General features: G+C 42.8%; 1 protein-coding gene across 1 annotated transcript; it reads left to right on the top strand.

Annotated features, from left to right (window-relative positions):
• Positions 1 to 49: 49 nt before the first annotated feature.
• Positions 50 to 20,632, top strand: LOC307234196 (retinoic acid receptor beta-like; the record flags this gene model as incomplete). Its single annotated transcript, XM_080005800.1, has 8 exons — positions 50 to 138; positions 4,548 to 4,752; positions 5,073 to 5,214; positions 10,479 to 10,645; positions 12,450 to 12,626; positions 16,342 to 16,546; positions 19,442 to 19,600; positions 20,424 to 20,632. The coding sequence occupies 8 exons, from the start codon at positions 50 to 52 to the stop codon at positions 20,630 to 20,632; spliced, it is 1,353 nt and encodes a 450-aa protein (XP_079861926.1).
• Between the last annotated feature and the right edge of the window lie 1,251 nt (positions 20,633 to 21,883).

The following is a 21,883-nucleotide window of genomic DNA, read 5'->3' as shown; positions in this document are numbered from 1 at the left end:
ATAAATATATATTCTCGGCAAGATCATCAGGCTTCATATCCTTCACATCATGTTTGACTATATGGATTTTCTGGCCGGAGGACCGGAGGACTTTTTGGATTTTTACAGTCCTTGCATGATCCCAGAGGAGGACCCGCAGTCCGCCTCATGTTTCCCAGATTTGACAGAGTCTGTTTGGCAACTCAGTGGCTCCTCGGAGTGTAAGTGGAAATATGAAAAACTAACGTGATGTATGTCATTATTTAACCTTTTCTTTTGGTCGCATTACAGTGAAAAGATATGTTGACTTCCACGTCTGCTTGTTGCACTTCTATTAAAGTAGAGTACTTGCGTGTTGCATGTTGTGTATGAAAAGAAAGGTTGTTGTTATTATTATTATTATTATTATTATTATTATTATTATAAATAATAATAATAATAATACGGGACGGAATCCTTATAATAATAATAATAATAATAATAATAATAATAATAATAATAATAATATGGTCAGCCTGTCATCAGACTGACGATTTCCATTATTATTATTATTATTTATCATTTTTATAGGATACTTAAGGGGTTCTGGGCGTTGTTTGCCTCAGCCTTTTCCCATAAAGGAGGAAATACGGAATGGTCATTTCATCCTTTTGCAATTGATGTGAATCACTTGCGATTTCAATTTTGAATCATTTTTCAGTGTTGTTGTTTGGGAATTTGAACAAGCCCAGGTGAGTAGGGGTTTGTGTTTGGAGCGACCACCCTCACACTGGGTTCATCTGACGGTCAGCAGCTCAAGAGGTCAGACAAGAGCCAGACTGTGGAGCCCAGTCTCTATCTATCTATCTATCCATCCATCCATCCATCCATCCATCCATCCATCCATCTATCTATCTATCTATCTATCTATCTATCTATCTATCTATCTATCTATCTATCTATCTATCTATCTATCTATCTATCTATCTATCTATCTATCTATCTATCTACTATCTATCTATCTATCTATCTATCCAACTCAGGCACATATAAACTATTATTGAGTTATTATGACAAGCACCACTACCTCTATTCAGAAAACCAAAATATGAAACTGAAACTTCCATCACCATCATTTCCACCACTTATGTTTTGGAGTTGGAGAGAACCCCTGGCCAGTGGGTGGAGGAGGTTGGGTGGAGCTCCGGGTGGAGGTTCTTGGGGGGGGTGTCCTTGCTTGACCCACTGCCTCCGGGTTCAACCGGGGGCCACGAGTTCAAGGGGATGGAGACGAGCGATTTTTCTCCTTTTTGTTCCCTTTTCAAACGCCTCCCTCGCTCCTTTTGTCAGCGCCCGCTAAATGCTGGGACTGTGGAGGTGCAAGCGAAGCAGCAGGATAGATGATTAAAGAAAGAACCCCCGCCCCCCAAAAACAAAAAAACGAGGCAGATGGGAGACGGGAGTGTGTTTCTCTTCGTGTGAAAAATTCGTTATTTTTATTTATCTATTTATTTATTTATTTTTAATGATGGAGTCCATTTGTGACTGATGGTGGGATGGTGTTTATTATGGTAATATGATGGACACACACGTTTACATAGTAATTTTGTGATCATCTCAACAGTGTTAAAAAGTAAGGAGCGTTTGTCCCGCCCAAGTTGCGTGAACCGTGAGGAGAAATTTGACTGAATTCCCTCTGCTTGTGTTTTCTTTTTTTGTTTTTTTTATCACGCCTCACCCCGGAGAGAATTGGAACTTATTAGATAATTGGAAAATGAAGGAAAACAATCACGGTAAACACTAGACAGTACTTTTGCTCAGAAAATCAAAATGACTGCATCACGAGTGTTGTGTGCCGTCAGCTGATTCCTTTCAGTCCAATTCAATTCAATTCACATTTTTTCCAGTCGGGCCGATCAGGTGTCACGGATGCACAGATGCGTTTTTGTTTTTTTACTTACCCTGAATTAGATCCAGAAATAAAGAAGTATATACCGTATCTTAGTAGCAAGTCTGAAAAAGAACCACTGTTTCGGTGTGGCCAATGAAGCTGCTCATTAAAGGCGGAAAGAAGAAACCTGCTCATTAAAGAAGTCACCAAGGAGATGAACTTTCCAAAGTCAAGGCTCTCAGTTTTTAGGTGAAAAGCCCTTAATAAAGGGGCTGCGTGATATTGAATAGATCTCAAAGTTGTTCTTCGTTAGTCTGTGACTTCCCATTATGTGTACTTGAGATGCATTTGTGCAGAGAAAAATAATGCAATTAATGCAATCTACGTCCACCCCATCAGGCCCACAGAAGTAGAACGGTACAAATAGAACGGTCAAGTATAACGATGGGATTCAAAAGGAGAGAGTACTTGCTTACTTTTGAAGTTATTTGCTGAGGTACTTACTTTTGTTTGTTTGTTGCCTTTTGTTTAATTGTTTATTGCGCATTTTAATTAAAGGAGCCCCTTGTGAGATTCTCCCCAGGGCCCGAGGACTTGGCAACCTGGCATCAGCCGTACGATGCCAAGACTGACAAAATGGTTGCCGGATTTGAATCATTTTACGATTGAGTGGTAGTGGGATTGATCCCATATGAACTACGTGTGGCAGTTTCGTCGGCAACACGCCGCCCGAGTGGCGTTTTCAGGGCCCTCCGACACGGAGACACAGGTGATGGAGTAGAAACCATACCGGTTGATTGTAGGGAGGGGGCAAGATGCCTGTGTGTGTGTGTGTGTGTGTGTGTGTGTGTGTGTGTGTGTGTGTGTGTGTGTGTGTGTGTGTGTGTGTGTGTGTGTGTGTGTGTGTGTGTGTGTGTGTGTGTGTGTGTGGATGGTGGTTTTACCTGTTGCTCTTTGATTACTCTCAACGAGCAACAGGCGTTCAGCCACCCTGACCCTGGGCCCAACTACCTAGACTCAAGACAGGTGTGGCTGCTCAAACCGCACCACCCCTGCACCACACCATATTATCCATAATCCAACGCTCTACTCTATATATGTTTCTAAACATACCGTGCCGGTTGACAATGGGGCAACCAGACCGCACAAAATGGTTGACAATGGCTCAAATCTGGTTGCCGGGGGCAACTTGGCAAGCGTTATGGTTGCGCCCCGCTCTAGTGTTGCCCCTCTAACTGTTTACATGGTAAGTAAAGCACCATAAACTGCAATTAATGTCTAAATGTATGCTCCCTGCAAGCGTATGAGGCGAGCGCTGGAGTCCCATCTGAACCACAGTTTTGTCTGCGCTTGGATTGGCTTTGGTGAGAGTGAGCGACAGGTCAGGATACATTTAAGAACAATGGCCTTATTTATCATTACTGATTTGAATTATGATTTCGCTTTATCACCTCCGCGTATGGAACACTTGCATTCCTGTCCGCCGTAATAGGGAATATTACTTGAGAAATCTCTTGCAATTCAAGGTTGTTTACTCACTAAAGAATCTTACACAGTTCTTTAAATACATCAAATGGGTCCTGGTGTTGAAAAAAAAAAAGGTTCAATAACCTCTGTCCTGGTTTCTCTTGGCTGCTAATAAGTAAATACTACTTATTTACTTTTTCCCATTCCTGATCCATTTTCGTTATCAGTTCTCTCTGATGATTACATCATACAAATCATATTTATTCGCTGGATAACAGGAGCTGACTTGGCTGTGGCAGTGCTTTTCAACCGCTGTGCCGCCCCCGCACTAGTTTGCCGTGGGAGCTCGCCAGGTGTGCCGTGAACACTTTTCAGATCCACTCCGAAAAAAAATTTTCAAATAGAAATTAGCTCTTGTGTTGCAAGATCAAAATTGCAAGGCTGCACTAATTCATCTACTCGATCGCTTCCAGACAGCAGACAGCAGACTCGTTCATGGTTCAGTTTGTGTAATGTGGTGAACAAGAGTCAGAGTCAGTCCAGCGTTGAGATGTGAATGGAAATCATTTGAGTCCGTCCAAATTGATTTATTTTGGTGGAATTCAAATCAGCTACAATTAATTCAATAGGAATTGCGCCAAATGCCTTGCACCTTTTCCCCCTTGGACTTCAATTTAGTCTTGAGTAATTATTTTCAGTTTGTGAGTCGACCATTCACTCTTGACCGAGCGAGTCGTTCCAGTCTTGCACCACTAGTAATGTACCCATCAGCCAATAATCCAAATAACCTCAGTTATACATGTTTCTGACATTTTCAGTGGTAAATATTAATTAATTTGGAGTTATACCAGTATAAATTGGGGGTTATACCAGCATACCTTTGGAGTTTTACTAGTGTAAATTGGGGGTTATACCAGTATATCTTTGGAGTTTTACTAGTATAAATTGGGGGTTATGCCAGTATATCTTTGGAGTTTTACTAGTGTAAATTGGGGGTTGTACCAGTATATCTTTGGAGTTTTACTAGTATAAATTGGGGGTTATACCAGTATATCTTTGGAGTTTTACTAGTATAAATTGGGGGTTGTACCAGTATATCTTTGGAGTTATAGCAGTATAGGGGGTTTTACCAGTATACCTTTGGAGTTATACCAGTATAAATAGGGGGTTATACCAGTATACCTTTGTATTTATACCAGTAAACAAGGAGGAGGTATACCAGAATTTCCAGTACGTTCACCTGTATCTCACCCTCCCTCTTGTCTGGATGTGGATCCCCAGCGGTGGAGAGCCAGAGCTCCAGCTCCAGCTCGGAGGAACTGTTCACCAGCCCGGCGTCTCCAGCGCCGCCGCCCCGCACCTACAAGCCGTGCTTCGTGTGTCAGGACAAGTCGTCTGGATACCACTATGGGGTCAGCGCCTGTGAGGGCTGCAAGGTACCAACCACACCCCAGAATCTACTTTTTTTTTTCCCATTTTTTCATTCCATTCCTCTTCTTGAGCAGTGTTCAAAGAAAGTGATCCCTCTTTAGTGGAATGGACGTGCAAGAGGATTTTGCTCCAAAATCACAAAAACATTATTATTATTGTTGTTATTATTATTATTATTATTATTATTATCATCAGACAACACAAATACATTGGCAGTTTGTCATTCAACCACGTTGTTGTTTAAATATTAAGCCTATTCTTTGGGCTGCGTAACCCTTTTTGAGAATTGATTCTTTCAACCCTGTGCGTGCGGGGCGGCGTCCAGGGCTTCTTCCGCCGCAGCGTCCAGAAGAACATGGCGTACACGTGTCACCGGGACAAGAACTGCGGCATCAACAAGATCACCAGGAACCGCTGCCAGTACTGCCGCCTGCAGCGCTGCCTGGCCGTGGGGATGTCCAGGGAGTGTGAGTGTCATCACTTTACAGGGCGTCTTTAAAAATCTTAAAATGTCTTTTGTACAGTATCGTAGCAGCATGGGGGGGAGGCTTTTGGTGGAAGAGGAGTTATTGGTTATTGTCCGTCTAGTTTTCAAAAAATACACACAGCTAAGGTTTTAATTTCCTATTTGTCCACATTTTTCATTCTTTCCATTTCATATTATCATAATAACAAGTCCAGGTAATAAGGTCCTTAAAATGTCTTGGATTTTTTTGTTCTTTATACATACTGGGCCTTAAAACTCATAAAATAGTCTTCAATGTGAAGGTATGAGGTCTTAATGCAAACAGAAACATTGTCTCACTTTATTGATCTATCTTTTTTTTTTATCCATATATTTCCTCTGTCCAAATAATTCAAGTTCATGTATCATTGTGGAGAACTTGGAGAAGCTTTACCTGCAATACTTGCCCAAAAGCCTGTATTAAATTTGGTTAAAATTTGTCTTGAAATGGTCTTAAAAAGTATTAACTTCAACTCTCTGACACCGTGTTTTAACGGGGGGAGATTCAACTTATTTCCAAGTGTGAAACCACAATATGAAATGAAAATGACATGACATTAAAATAGGTTCTTGCACCTTTTTAGATGGAAATGGTAACTGGCATGTCGAAATGATGATAAACCAGATGGTCTGCCAATGCCAAAATTCGAAATAAGCAGCGGACACAGAGTGGTTCTCGATCAATTTTTCTGCATCAACCTTTTGACAACGTATGGTTCATCTCAGCTTTTTGTTCATGAAAGGTCTGACATCCAACTCAGTGGAAACAGCACGGAAGCCTTAAAGGAGCAGATCGTGAAAGTAAAGCCTCCTTCCACACACGCCGAAACGTAGGGCCGTGAAGTCGCTGCGAAGTAGGGCGCCGTAAGTGCCTTCACTTTACAAACTGCAGCTTTCCATTTACCAAAATCTCCAGTGACCTAGATTGAAAAAATAAAATAATAAAAGGGAGGAAGGGAGGGGGAAGGGAGCTGCATTATATCTTGGTATCTGCGTCAAACCGCAAACCGTCATCCCTCAGACATTCAGACGGAACATAAAAACATTACATAAATCACGCTGGATGGGAGGATATACAGTAGAACCACCGCCCGCCTCATCCGCTGAGTGGTGTGTAATGTAAAGCAATCTCACTGCTGGAGTTTACTACCGATATGTCGGTTTGGCCGATACATCGGCCGTTAGTTGACTTTTTCTACCACATTGCGATCTGCAGATATGCAGCCGATGTGCCCCCCCTTTTTATTTTTTTTAAGTATAATAAATGTATTATATATCCTGTACTTGTCTGTTTTACACTACTTTTAAGTTACTCACCAAAATAAGCGCAGAAGTCCAACTAGGCATGATAAATCCATCCACGTTTTAATGTTTAAACTCGCGTTTAGACACGGCTCTGCAAACACGGAGCAACGATGCGTTCATGGGAAAGTCGGAAAACTAATTTCTTTCAGAGGTGATGATGCGTTCACTGGAACTTGGAAAAAAAAAAATACAAAATACCTTTTTTATTTAATATCGTCTGTTAAATTTTTTAATCTATTAAAAAGTTCTTTGTGTGTTTATTTTTATTAATTTGTTTGCTTATAAGTACCATTTTCTCAAATATAGAAACTATAATAAAACAAGTTTTTCAAAAGGATTTGAAAGTTATGCACTCTGCGACAAAATATCGGTGAAAACAATGATAATCGGTGGGCTAGGACTCTACGGGCTAGGACTCTTCAAAATTGTGATCTGCATCAGACCCAAAAATAGAGTTCACACAATGAGGCTGGCTGGAAGTAGGGCATCCAGACAGAGAGATAGACGACAGAGAGATGGAGAGGAGGCTCAGAGGCATGCGAGGGTTGTGTAAGATTTGCTGCTCCCTGCACAACATGTGGAACTGCTGGAAAACGTGTCACGGTGCGTTTCGCTGCTGTTGTTGTTATAAAAGCACCAAGATCTGTAGTTTGTATCCTGGAAAAGATTGCAGAGATGATAGAGGTATGAAATAACGCTTCCTTATAGTTACCTGAATATACCAATCCAGTTGCATTTTTATTTGTACCATGTGTTTCTATATTTTAATTGCATTCTTCATACACTGCCACTGGTGAATTATCCATGTTCTATTATCATCATTTCATGTTAAATGTTTTTACAAATATTTGGCCTTAAAAGTCATTCAATCGGCTTAAATTTGAATTTATGAGCATATAAATGATCAACATAAATATTTGGTGTGATTTATTTTTTATTTATTTTTTGTCAAGTTCTTCTGCAGCAGAGGTGTGAGCTTTGTTAATAGTCATTAAAAAAAGGCTCGCTTGCAAAAACGGGAACATTTTATAAAAGGAACAATCAGTGTCTCTGTTCCTCTTCGGCCGCCGTGTGGTCCGCAGGCGTTTCCGCGTCCTGCACCAGGTGATCCACACTGCAATACAAAACAAAATTGAAAAAACTCTCCCAGCCGTGTCCAACCAGTCAGCGCCAATGAGGCTGATTAGGCGGACCCTGTACAGCTGCGCCGTCACCGTCACCTGCAGACCGTCGCTTAACCACGCCCGCTCGTACCGCCCGACTTAGGCCAGGAATCGTCCGGCCGCCAGCCCACCCCCGAGCAGCAGAGGAAGTCGTCTGCCACCATCTGAGACCCCGGCCTATGGATCACCCTCGACTTAAAGGGCTGAAGAGCCAGGTACCAAGATTCAAGATTCAAGATTCAAGATTCAATGGCCAACGGGTGATCCGCGTGTTGGTATCCTTCAACAGTGGGTGAAAGGGCGCTCCAGGAGGTCGACTGTCCACTTGATGGCGAGGCACTCCGTCTCGACAGTGCAGTACTCCCACTCTGAGAACTTCCTGATGATGTACAGCACTGGTTGGCGCCCTTCACCTGCCGGGACAACACTTCCCCCAGCCCTCTGTCCGATGCGTCGGCCTGCAAGTAGAAAGGGAGAGAAAATGTAGGTGTACTCAGCTCTGGCTTCCCACAGAGAGCTGACTTTACCTTCTCAAACGTCTGCTGACACTTCTCCATCCACTGGACCAGACCTGGTGCACCTTTCTTATCTTTCCTTTCCCAATTATTGCTATTGTCGTGCACAAACTTACAAACCATGTTCGTCCGCGTCTTATTGAACCGCTCCACCAGGCCGTCGCTCTGGGGGTGGTACACGCTGGTCCGAATTGAGCCGAAACCCAAACGCTTGTTGGGCTTCGGCTAGTTAAAAGTAGTGCCTCGACAAGTTCCTGAAGTGTAGGTGACATTAAGGAAGTGCCCTGGTCGGTCAGGATTTCCTTCGGAATTCTGACTCGGGGAGGACCTGAAACAGGGCCTCCCCACACTTTTGGCCCTAATACTGCGCAATGGCACCGCCTCGGGGTACCGGGTTACATAGTCCACTAGGACCAACACAAAACGTCACCCAGGGGCACTGTGGTCTAACGGCCGGATGAGGTCCTTATCCAGTCTTTCGAATACCACCTCGACTAGGGGTAGGGGCCTCAACAGTGATGTTGGTGTAGCCGGAGGATTGACTATTTGGCACTTCAGGACATGCCAAAGTGCCCAGCCAATAGAAGCAAGACATTATCCGCTGCAGTGTTTGATTTTGTCCGAGGTGACCGGCCATCGGGTTACGGTGAACCGCCTGGAAAAGCCTTTGTTTTTTCCCCTTGTAAAAAATGTCATGCCGCACCATCGGATATTTGTGAATATCTCCATGCACACACCTACTCCCTTGTACTGTTACCGGTACATTGTAGTTCCCTTCCGGACCGGAAGAGGGGCCTGGCGGGCCGGCATTCCGAGCCACCGCTCTGAACTCCATCATGGGCAGTCCTGTCGAATGTGGTGGGGTCGCGTGCAGAGCCAGCACCCCTGCCCAGGTGCTCGAGCAGCTGTCTGTGGCCCCGCGGCAGCGCCGCTCTGGGAGCTAATCGGGGACAGAGAGGGTACAGCATGGGAAGGGGAGACAGTGTCCCCAGCACCACAGAACCCGGCTGGTATGTGTCTGCCTTCCCTCGGACAGTAGGAGAACTTTTCGGGAAAGAAAAGAGGCGACCTGCGGCACTGGTAAGCAAAGCGGAGCCTCGGCTGTTCTCTTCTGGGGGGCCGGGACAGGCTGGGGACCTGGCAAAGCCTGTGTGGGTCCTGGTCCTCTGGCCCGGCGGCAACGTGCTCTGGCACCTCCTCCTCCCCGTGGCGCTCCTACCTCCCGGAGACCGCATTGGTGCGGGGTTGCTGTGGTGGTGCCTCCAGATGCCCCTGAAGGCGGCGCAGAGCAGGGACTAATCCGGTCCTCCCGGGAGATGGAGGACAGGGAAACCCCGCGCCAGGGGCTGTGAGGTTTACCGCCCCGTCCGTCTGAAGCTCACACTGACGAGGATGTGCTCCAGCTGGCAGTGGAGGAAATCGTGCTGGTCCTCCAGCTCGGCGAGGCACTTCCGCAGCCAACCTTTCATCCGGCATCCTGCCTTTCCTGGGTCCCTGTTAAGGCACCACGTGTGGGAGTCTCTACCCACAGGTACAGGTGTAGGAGTGTAGGAGTCCTTCTGGCAGTGGCGCACACACATGGCGTGAGTTTTATTAATAATCGTAAACAAAAAGGCTCGCTGGCAAAACAGGAACATAAAATCAGGAATAATCAGTGTCTCTGTTTCTCCTCGGTCACGGTCTGGTCCGCAGGCGTTTCCACGCCCTGCACCACGCAATCCCCGCTGCAAGGCAAAACAACACATATGAAAACTCTCACAGCCGGGTCCGACCAATCGGCACTAAAGAGGCTGATCGGGCCGACCCGGTACAGCTGCGTTGCGTCGGAAAGAAGCCAGTGCTGTCGCCTGCAGCCCGTGGCTTAACCATGCCCCCTCGCCTGCCACAAACGTCCTTTAATTTCAGCTTTTACAAATATTTGGCCTTAAAAAATAATAATACATGAATTGATGACGTTTTAATTTCAACAATAACATTTTGTCTGATTTTATTTATTCAAAATGAGTCGAGTCCTTCTGCATCAGTCAACAATTCTGACCTGTGACTTGAAGGAAAGTGCTCTAATAACAGTTCATAGACCCAGTTCCGATCCTTAGTCCTTACCTTTGGAAATACCTGATATGCTTCACTGAATAAGAGAGAATAAAATGATGTTCAAATTGGTCGAGTATTGAATGTGCCTGTTATGACTTGTTGCCTACGGTATCTATTCAGTCTAAAACGAATCGTTTTTCCCTCACCAGCGGTCAGGAACGACAGAAACAAGAAGAAGGAGAAGAAGGCGGAGGTGAAGATGACCATCATGGAGACGTACGAGCTGACGGCGGAGCTCGGCCTGGTGGTGGAGAAGATCTGCCGCGCTCACCGGGAGACCTTCCCCTCGCTCTGCCAGCTGGGGAAGTACACCACGGTGAGAGGCCGTCTCACCCCTCAGGGCGCCCCCACGTGAACTGGTTGCCCGGTTGCCCCCGGGCGACCGCATTTGGTCCCATTGTGGACCATCTTGTGCGGTCCGATTGCCTTGTTGTCAACCAGCGCCGTCTGTTTTAGAAACTGAACATGTCAGCATCAGGCATCCGAGAAAAACGTTTGAACAAAGTTTAACACCATTCAAATTGTACAAAAAGACAAGTTAAGATTTAGATGATTGTATTGTTTACCTTAAATATGAGACAAAACACAAAATGTAACCCCAAAAATTAACAAATCAATTTATGTTAATTAATGTCACCCCTTTATTGATGTCACTGTAAATATTGAACGAGGATTATAATAATATAGGATCAATATCACATCAACTATGAAATGGTAAAAAATTGATAAACCATTTTCAGTGCAACCAAAAGCTGATGCAAGGTTGGCAACCACATGGTGTCAGGCCCCTTACTGGTTCAAATAAACACCACACCTATCTAGTTCAATCAGGCCAGATGGAAAATTATGTGTTTCAATGAAAGACGACACCATCACTAGTGTGTGTGTGTGTGTGTGTGTGTGTGTGTGTGTGTGTGTGTGTGTGTGTGTGTGTGTGTGTGTGTGTGTGTGTGTGTGCGCGTGTGCGTGTGCGCGTGTGCGTGTGTGTGTGTGCGAGAATAACAGGTAAAAAAAAAAAGTACAATATCTATATTGCTGCAGACCTCCTGCAGTTCCTTCAAGGACCCCTAGGGGGCCACAGACCTTAAATGAGAACCCCTTTGCTCTTGTAGTTACATTAGATTAGATCTCGACGACGACTCGAGACATTTCTCCTGACGGATAAAAACATGTTTCCAATTTTTTTCCAAATGTGAATCCTAAATGGAACACCCATGGAACGGCCTTTGACACAGAAAATAAAATCTCCAAATGTCACAGCGGTCCGGCAGGATTATAGGACGCGTCACGCTGAGGTTATAAATGCGTCTCCATTACATATTTACCATGTGTCATTAAGGAGGGGTGACCTGTGATAAACCCCCTGAGTCAAGAGGTGCTTTCATCATCAACCTGTTATCAGTTCAGGATTAAACGCTCTGAGATCACATTGGACCATCTCCAAAAATAGACTAGTGATGGAAAGTGTGTGAGAAATACTCCATCCCATCCTATTCCTGCTTCCTGTCATCCTTTCCTCACGATCAGAACCACAATCTGTTCATTCCACCAGGTACATTTTCATATACAACTTGTCTTGGTTTAGGATTTGTGCATTAGTGTTGCAGAAAAAAACAAAACAAAACAAAGGCTGAACAGTCTGAAAAAAAGCCCCAAAAGGCCAAATATACATTACAATGCTGTTACACTCCGCCTCGTGTTCCAGATCCTTTGAGAATGATTACGAGTTTAAATAAATGCAGACTAATTAACTACACTTAACCAAACAATAAGCCAAATAAAAAGAAAATACAGATTATACAAAAAAACAATAACTGGGTCTAAGAAACAATTTTTCTTGGAAGATAGACTTTATTATCTTTTTTTTGTTATTAAATCAAACACAATGCAATCAATTTGTGTTTGTGGAGAGGCCAGACATGAACAGAGTGAATGTGATGGGGACGTCGACGTTACAGATGTTCTTCTGAGCTCCTATGCAATAGTAATGGCTGAATTAACTTGTTTAACAGAGGTTTATTTTACAGTATTTTTTATTTATATGTATATGTATATGTATATATGTGTGTATATATATATTTATGTGTGTATATATGTCTTTTTTGGTCATTTTCCTGCAGGAGTCCAGCTCGGACCAGCGCGTGCAGCTGGACCTGGGGCTCTGGGACAAGTTCAGCGAGCTGGCCACCAAGTGCATCATCAAGGTGGTGGAGTTCGCCAAGAGAGTCCCCGGCTTCACGGGCCTCACCATCGCCGACCAGATCACGCTGCTCAAAACCGCCTGCCTCGACATCCTGGTACGTAGGAGGGCGCCAAGATGACTCCAAAAAAATATTTACTCTGTGTAAATAGTTACTCTGACAGGGGGTAATAAATCGCAATCAGCTGAATCTGAATATTCCACCAAGTACTTTTTCATATACTTGGAATGGGTGCGTTTCTCTACAGACAAGTAATATTAATAAAAAGCTTAAAAATAAAATAATATAAAAATAGACAAATATACAGAAATAGAAAAAAATACAAAACAGAAATAACTATATATACTTATTATATATATATATAGTAGGAATTTATTTAAACTCGTAATCTTTCTCAAAGGATCTCGAACACAAGGGAGAGTGTAACAGCATTGTAATGTAATATTTGGCCGTTTTGGGCTTTTTTTTTTTCAGACTGTTGAGCCGTTGTACTTGTGTACTTGGTGGAATGAACAGATTGTGGTTCTGATCGTGAGGAAAGGATGACAGGAAGCAGGAATAGGATGGGATGGAGTATTTCTCACACACTTTCCATCACTGGAGTCTATTTTTGGAGATGGTCCAATGTGATCTCAGAGCGTTTTATCCTGAACTGATAACAGGTTGATGATGAAAGCACCTCTTGACTCATGGGGTTTATCACAGGTCACCCCTCCTTAATGACACATGGTAAGTATGTAATGGAGACGCATTTATAACCTCAGCGTGACGCGTCCTATAATCCTACCGGACCGCTGTGACATTTGGAGATTTTATTTTCTGTGTCAAAGGCCGTTCCATGGGTGTTCCATTGAGGATTCACATTTGGAAAAAAATTGGAAACATGTTTTTATCCGTCAGGAGAAATGTCTCGAGTCGTCGTCGAGATCTAATCTAATGTAACTACAAGAGCAAAGGGGTTCTCATTTAAGGTCTGTGGCCCCCTAGGGGTCCTTGAAGGAACTGCAGGAGGTCTGCAGCAATATAGATATTGTACATATCGTTTGTTTTTTTAACTTTTTTTTAATACATATATATATATATATATATATATATATATATATATATGTATGTATATATGTGTGTATACAGTATATGTGTATACAGTATATATGTGTGTGAGTGTGTGTGTGTGTGTGTATATGTGTATATGTGTATATATATACAGTGTACTACATATGTATATATTTGTATGCATGTTTGTATGTAGAATAGACAGAAAATAATAGAACACTGTATGTATGATATACGATAAGTGTGATTCTATGCACTGGATAAATTAAATTTATGTAAAGGTACAGTATATAAAGGTATACTGTATACAGTATAAATGGTATAATTTTTCTTTTTTAATTTTTTACAACTGGTATGAATTATTACTATGTTCTTACTGAAATGCTTATAAGATTTAATTTAGTTTGTAAAATAATAGAAAAGGCCTCGTTCTGAGGACATTGAACAGCATAAAACGATTGACCCAGTTTGTCAGTCAGTTCACCAGATAGCCTTCCATAGTAGAAAGCACATTACATCAAAACACACACACACACACACACACACACACACACACACACACACACACACACACACACACACACACACACACACACACAGGTAGGTAGGTAGGTTCTTCCACTTTATGAATCACTCCTCAGTGATTAATTTCTCTGACATTTATAGTTTATATTCCATTGATTACAAGGACAGGCAGTAAAGCAGATTCAACATGGAGGTCAGAACCATGACACAGGAAGTATCCCTGAGTTCAGGAAGCCTTCAGGCTGCTCGTCAGGCATATTTATGGTTAATAAAAACACTTTTAATTGTTATTAGTATTGGAATTTGCCCCACATGGATATGACCCTGTTCATAAAGCCTTTTATGTAATCCAAACACCGGGACGGGAGTTTTGTACTGTAAAAGACGCTGCAGGTTCTTATGCTGCTGCTGCTGCTAAAATGAAAAGCTGCTGAAAGCCAAAAGTAAATTTAAGACACGGCTTCCATAAACACAGGTGTCAGTGGCAAGTTGAACCCATGTTTAACCAATGTCACATGCTGACGTTTAGATTGTCAAATTCTTTTTTTTTTTTTTTTTTTTTTGGTTTATTTTTATTGTTTATTAGGTTTTTTTTATTTTTTTTTAGGCTCATATACTTACTTTTAGTTAATTCTTAGATTTATTGCTTCTTGGTATTTTTTATAACTTCATTACCTTTCTTTCTGTCTCCATCTTGTAGGAAACTGTTGTATGTCCTTAAACATGTTTTTCAGTTTATATACACCGATCGGCCAAAACATTAAAAGCAGTGACAGGTGAAGTGAATAACATTGCTCATCTGGTTCCAGTGGCACCTGTCAAGGGGTGGGATATATGAGGCAGCAAGTGAACAGTCAGTTGTTGAAGTTGATGTGTTGGAAGCTGGAAAAATGTTCAAGCGTAAGGATCTGAGCCACTTTGACAAGGAGCACATTGTGATGCTAGACGACTGGGTCAGAGCATCTCCAAAACCACAGGTCTTGTGGGCTGTTCCTGGTGTGCAGTGGTTACTACCTACCAAAAGTGGCACAAGGAAGGACAACCGGTGAACCGGCAACAGGGTCATGGGCGTCTAAGGCTTATTGATGCGCGTGGCGAGTGAAGTCCAGCCCGTCTGGTTCGATCCCACAGAAGAGCTACTGCAGCACAAATTGTTGAAAAGGTTCATGCTGCTATGATAGAAAGGTGTCAGAACACACAGTGCATCACAGCTTGATGTGTACGGGGCTGTGTAGCTGCAGACCGGTCAGAGTGTCCATGCTGACCCCCGTCCACCTCTGAAAGCACCTACAACGGACACGCGAGCGTCAGAACTGGACCATGGAGCAATGGAAGGAGGTGGCCTGGTCTGATGAATCATCTTTTCTTCTACATTATGTGGACAGACGGGGTTAGGGTCCGATCCAGTGGAGCATCCGGTGGGGTCGAGGGCCCCACCTCACAACTTCCAGTCTTGTGGAGTCCATGCCTCCACGGGTCACAGCTGTTTTGACAGAACGAGGGGGAGCCACACAATATTCGTGGTTATTAGTGGGGGTTTCAATGTTGTGGCTGATCGCTGTATTTTGTCCTTTATTTCCCTTTTGTTCTTCCCTATTAAAGGATGTTTCAATTTCACGCCTTCAGGAGGCCACATGGGAATATAATGTTCAATTATAATATTAAATACAGTTGTCTCGCTTATTTTGACACCTCAGGGAACTCATGTGTTTTTAAAATTCATTCATTCATCTTTGTATTGGTATAAGATAATTATGTTATTTGTGATTTTAATTGCGCCTCCTGGAAGTGAGTGACCTAATTTTTGTCCCCATCTTCTCTTCCGTTCACTATCTTATGCCTTTTTGTTTTTCTGTTTTTCTCTTCTATCGTTTTTAATAACTATCACTCCATGATACACGGTTGTTACACGGTTATCGAAGAAAGAACTTGAAAAAGAAAAAGCTGCATATTTTTATTTATTTCAAATTAAGGCGAAAAATCCTTCCTCGTTACATTAGAGCAGTGATTCTCAGTGGGTTGGTCCCAAAAGTCTCTAGTCTCTATACAGCGCCATTTTAAGTGGGGCGCAGGGGGTACACATCCACTTCTTTATACAAATCTCAATATATATTTCTCAAAGTTTGCCGAATTTCCGATATTGAGCTTTTATTTTGAAACATTGTTTACGACTGTGTCTTGTGGCTGTCTTCATCCATCTCCCCCCGATTGTGCTTCCTCTCTCCCCACGTAGATCTTGAGGATCTGCACCCGCTACACTCCGGACCAGGACACCATGACGTTCTCTGACGGACTGACGCTGACCCGCACCCAGATCCACAACGCCGGCTTCGGACCCCTCACCGACCAGGTCTTCACGTTCGCCGGCCAGCTGCTGCCCCTGCAGATGGACGAGACGGAGAGCGGGCTGCTCAGCGCCATCTGCCTCGTTTCTGGAGGTGATGACGATAATAATAATTATAATAATCATAATAATAAGCTTTATTATGGAGCACTTTTCAAAGCAAAGCGTGCTTCACTGGGAACATAAAACATTGTGTCCACTGCATATTCTACATCCATATACACCCTTGTATATATATTGATTCAAGGATATTTTGCTTAGGTTTTTTCATATATGTTTTTTGTGTATACTGTATTTTTGCTTTCCTTGTGTATATATATTTTTTTCTTCCTACTTTTTTTGCACAGCCTTCCGAGTTTGTCCTTTCACAATTTTACTGCACCGTCCTTGTATGGATGCATGACTTTTATGTCACAAATAAAGAATCTTGAATAATAATAAAAAGGGAAAGAGGTACAAGGAGTAAATATACAGATAAAAATAATAATAGTAGTAATAATAATAATAATAATAAACTACTTTAAAGACAAAAAAACAATATAAGGAATATAAAAATATCTATATATTATTAAATAAATGAACTAAAATCCGGATATGCTTCCCAGTAAAATTGCATTTTCTTTTTTCTTTTTTTTAACTCAGATTTAAGATTTCAAGGCAAGCACTGACTCACACAGCCTTTTTTCCCCAGGCAGGTTGTTCCAGAGCCATGAGGTCCTGATAGCAGTATATGTAATAGTTTATCATCGTTCTAACCCTGGACTCTGGAACAGACAACAGAGCGAGGGTCTTATTTGGGTTTAAAAGGTCTGAAATAACAGCTCTGAGTCTGCAGGACACTAAGCGCTTTAAAAGTAATGAGTAAAAGTCTTAAAATCAATTCTGAATCCTGCAGGGAGCCGGTGGAGTGCGGCTGAAACTGGTGTGTTGCAGTAATGTTTCTTGGTCCTCGTTAAAAGCCTCATGGCAGTGATTTGCCATGAGGCTGGACAATGTGGGGGCGGTTTGATGTCTTATGGTAAATTAAGACGAGTAAAAAGGCTGTCGCAGTCAAGAGATAAAAGCATGTAAAATGTTCTAAAGGGAACAGCTCTAGAATGTACAATAAGACTGACTGTTGTTTATATATGGGATTATGAAAGAAGTTTGGGCCAGCCTTGTATAATGCTCCGTTTAAATTGATAAAATTGCCATTGAAGTTGAAATTGGCATCAAATAGGACGCCAGACTTCTCACAGCAGTTGTATTCTGAGTCAGCCACAAGAGGGCAGTGTTTTACCAGCAATTTGCTGGGACCCAGTGACGAGAATCTGTTTTGTCAGAATTTAGCTGCAGGGAATAATTTGACATCCAGCAGTGATATGTTTTCTGTTTTTTTGTTTTTTTTTCATTTTGAAGCAGTAGTTGGTCATGCAAGAAACACTTTGAACCCAACCTTTTAACCTTTTTAACCCTTTAATAGTTTTCTTTAATAGTTCTTAGTAGTCTATGGTCTATGGCAGGGGTCGGGAACCTTTTTGGCTGGGAGAGCCGTAAATGCCAAATATTTCTGAATGTATTTCCTTGTGACCCATATAATATTTAATGAAATTGAATGCAACTTAATGTGTGCATTTGTTAAGTAAGGCACACATTTTTAACGTATAACACATCTCTGAGTACTTAAAAAAGCGCTATATATAATACATTTCTCTTTATTCTTCTTAATAATATTGCTGTTATGCTGTAGCTAACCAATAATAAATAAAATACCTTTTTACCATTAATGCGACTTGTGGTGCTGCATGGTTTTGCTGGTGGCCTTGTCGTCTGCTTCATACGTAGTGAGGTTAAGCTTCATGCTGCGTTGAGGCTTCCATCAGTTCAACGTGAGTGAGGTTGCTCTTCATGTCTCTCAGGTGCCAGGAAGACTGCTCACATGCGTATGTCGAGCCAAACATGCTCAATACGGCAACACTCACACATGCATTGTGTGCTATGTGACGGGAAGCTCCTTCCGAGTTTTAAGAATCAGCTGATCTTCAGGTTCAAGTTCAAGAGATTATTTGTCACATACATATTTAAGTTTTTTCCATCTCTGTCCACTTGTGTTGAGCTGATTGGTCCGACTGGAGGCAGGGAGTGTTCTTAATGTTCGTCTGTCTTATGTATGGGACAAATAATCTCTTGAACTTGAACTTAGAGAGGGGATCTCCGTTCCTCCTGCGCCCAAGAGGATCATTATTATCCACCATTATTATAATAATCCTCAGTGATATGTATATAATTGTGCCCTGCGTGCCGCATGTTGAAATGAACAATAAAACTCTGGCCATGTGGGCGCACCACGGCCAGAAAAAGTCCGTCTCCCTCCCTAAACCCTCACCTGTGGCAGAGACTCCCACAAGTGGCGCCTGAGCAGAGACCCGGGGGGGGGGGCAGGGCGCCGAGTGAAACATTTATATTTTGAATTTGATTTTCAAAATTGTAAATTCACTTACCTGTTTTACTTTAAAATGACACAGAATAATTATTTATTACTTGTGATGAAAAATTTTAGCTCAAAATTGTCTGCGAGCCATATACCGTCATCGAAAGAGGCATATTTGGCTCCCGAGCCTTCGGTTCCCGACCCCTGGTCTAGGGTATAATCTGGCCCTAAATCTGTCTCTCACCAAAACTGCCTGTTTAGCTCCAAGGGAGTGAACATCTCTGCAGTATGAATTCTAAATCCAAGGTTGTGATCTTTTATTTTGTTGAAAAAATACAATTATTGAAGTTAATTTGAGTTTGTGGGATGATAAAGAAATTGCAGAAATTAGAAACATGGGAGCTTCACAGTGAAGAGCAGGTGTTGTAATGTGTTGGTTATAACCAGGGAGACTCAAAAGCATCAAAGTGGACCTTTGCAGCATATCATATCATGTCAATGTATGAATTTAAAGTACCACATTATAGGAATGAAAAGGCTTCTAATTGACCAAAGTGCTTCGTGCTCCGCCCTACACAGACCGCCAGGACCTGGAGGAGCCGTCCAAGGTGGAGGTTCTCCAGGAGCCGCTGCTGGAAGCCCTGAAGATCTACTCCCGCAAGCGGCGTCCCAGCATGCCCCTCATGTTCCCCAAGGCCCTGATGAAGATCACGGACCTGCGCAGCATCAGCGCCAAAGGTGAAGGAGACACAGAGCAGCGAGCACACTCACCTCCGCCTCCCTTGTCTTGGTTTTGGGGTCACAGGGTCAGTTTAGTGAGGAAAATCATAATAAATTATATTGTGGGGAAAAAAAAAATGGAAATAGTCCCTGATCGGCCACTATTTGCTTGTCGATCAAAACAAGGCACGTGTCTGTATTTCCACATGCAGGACGTTCAGCGGGGCACGGTTGTCTCAGCGGTGGATCCGTTCAAAATGTTCTGATGGCAATCGCTTCAGGTTCACCCCCAATGATCGGAAAATAAGCCTTAGGTGAAAGAAATATTGTTTTCCGAACAAGCTTGCGTAAAACCGGTGTCATCATGAGATGGAAGCCCATCTGTCCCCTAACATGGCAAAAAAAAACATTTAGAAATGATACCCGAAAATCTCTGTTTTAAGAAATGGCGATAAAGAAAATACAGACTTTTTTTTTTTTTTTTTTTCCCAACAATTTTTCAACTCGACAATGACCGCACAAACTGGGAAATGGCGACCCCTTGTGGGAGTTTGGCCCTCCACGTAAGAAATCAACTAAATCTGATCTAAATTAGAATAAATTCAAGTTATGATCTGAATTTAAGTAAAATACGCCATTTTTTTAAGTGTCTGTGTTTAATAAGTTTTTTGTTTTTTTTAATTTTCCATTTTTCCAGCAGGCAGGTTAAAAATATATATTTTAATCTCCCTGCCACAGCGACTAGTGGGAGAAAAAGGGTGACTACAGTCCATAGTTTGTCCTCGTCCCCGTGCGGGGGCTCCTTTAACCCCTTTGAAGAGAGAGTATCTGGGTCTCGCAGGAGCCGAGCGGGTGGTGTCGCTGAAGATGGAGATCCCGGGCTCCATGCCGCCGCTGATCCAGGAGATGCTGGATGATCTGGAGAACCTGGAGAAGCAGCAGAGGAAGCAGTCGGAGGAGGGCAGGGCCGACGCCCGCGCCGGCCCCAACCCGAGCCCGAGCCCGGCCTCCGCCTGCACGCGCCCCCTGCACACGGGATCCCACGGCTGAACGCGGCGAGGGAGGGAGGGGGGAGGGGGCCCGGGCGACGGACCGTCGGGGAAACGGCCGCGCGCATACACACCGGCGGCGCTCATTACCTTCGCCCTCCGTCACGGAAGCTCCACGGGTGGCGCGGGAGCCGGGGCAGACATGTTGATACTGTGACAGCGGTAGAGAAGATTAGACACAGAGAGTGAATTAACTGAGTTTTTTCATTGTACCTAACGAAATATATACACGTCTTTATCAATGGAGCGTACTTTGCAGCTGGCGAGGCGTTTGAGTTAAATGGTTTATCGTCCCCTCTCGTTGTTCCTCCGGCAATATGGTCCCTTCATAGCTGTTCTCTACATGTACAGTGACAGACCGCAACTGTATTTATACTTATATCATATATCACGCGGATTAACTTCTTACCTCATCAAATAATGGCTCGAGAGTCACGAGAACAAAGTTATCAAACCTGTGAACAAATGATTTTTTATTATTTTTTTGTTTGTTTGTTGGTTTTTTTCCCTGTGTGGGGAAATTTCAGATCTCTTATTTTCTGTCAGGTTCTACTGTCGGGATTCCACATTGGTTTATTTGCTCTTTGTGTTAAAAAAAATAAAATAATAATAATAAAAAATGAACCGAGCTTTTTGCAGGAAAATGATCTGGGATGCAGGGCGAGGTTGTTTGTGCAAAAGGGAAATGTAAATACAAAGCAGCCTGACACTAACATATGCACTATTAAAGGTGTCATGAGCGCACAGATAATGTTTATTACTGCTATTAACTGATGTAATATTTTAGCTTCCGTCATAGAGTAGTTCACTTGAGGTCGATACTACGACTGGATATTGTTTTTGTTTTTTTTATACACTTTTCGCAACACTTTGACTTTGATACTGCATCCTTAATCATACATTCCAATGCAATTTCATTTTTCCATACCAGAAAAAATAAGTTAATTGCCATTTACTGCTTTAAAATAAAAATGCCTAATGTTTAACAAAATAAAATTATATGACAAATAGATTTAACTGCATAAATGTTTTATTTTTTGGCTCAATGGCTTTTATAGTGGGGGAAAAAAAGGCTTCTCTTGCCGACCACGGCGGAATAATCCCATTGAACTCATTTCTGGGAACGCGGTCTTCACTGATACTGCAGCCAAGATGCACGATGGTCCAGGTATTTGTCTTGTGCTTTTATCTTAAATCTGACCTGGGCGTGTGACATTTGACCCCCCATCCATCAGGACCTTGCAGGGGCCCC

This window comes from Zeus faber (assembly GCF_960531495.2).
Source record: "Zeus faber genome assembly, chromosome: 8".
In the NCBI taxonomy this organism is placed as follows: Eukaryota; Metazoa; Chordata; class Actinopteri; order Zeiformes; family Zeidae; genus Zeus; species Zeus faber.
Note: the sequence above shows the minus strand (reverse complement) of the source record. Positions and strands in the feature narration are given on the sequence as shown.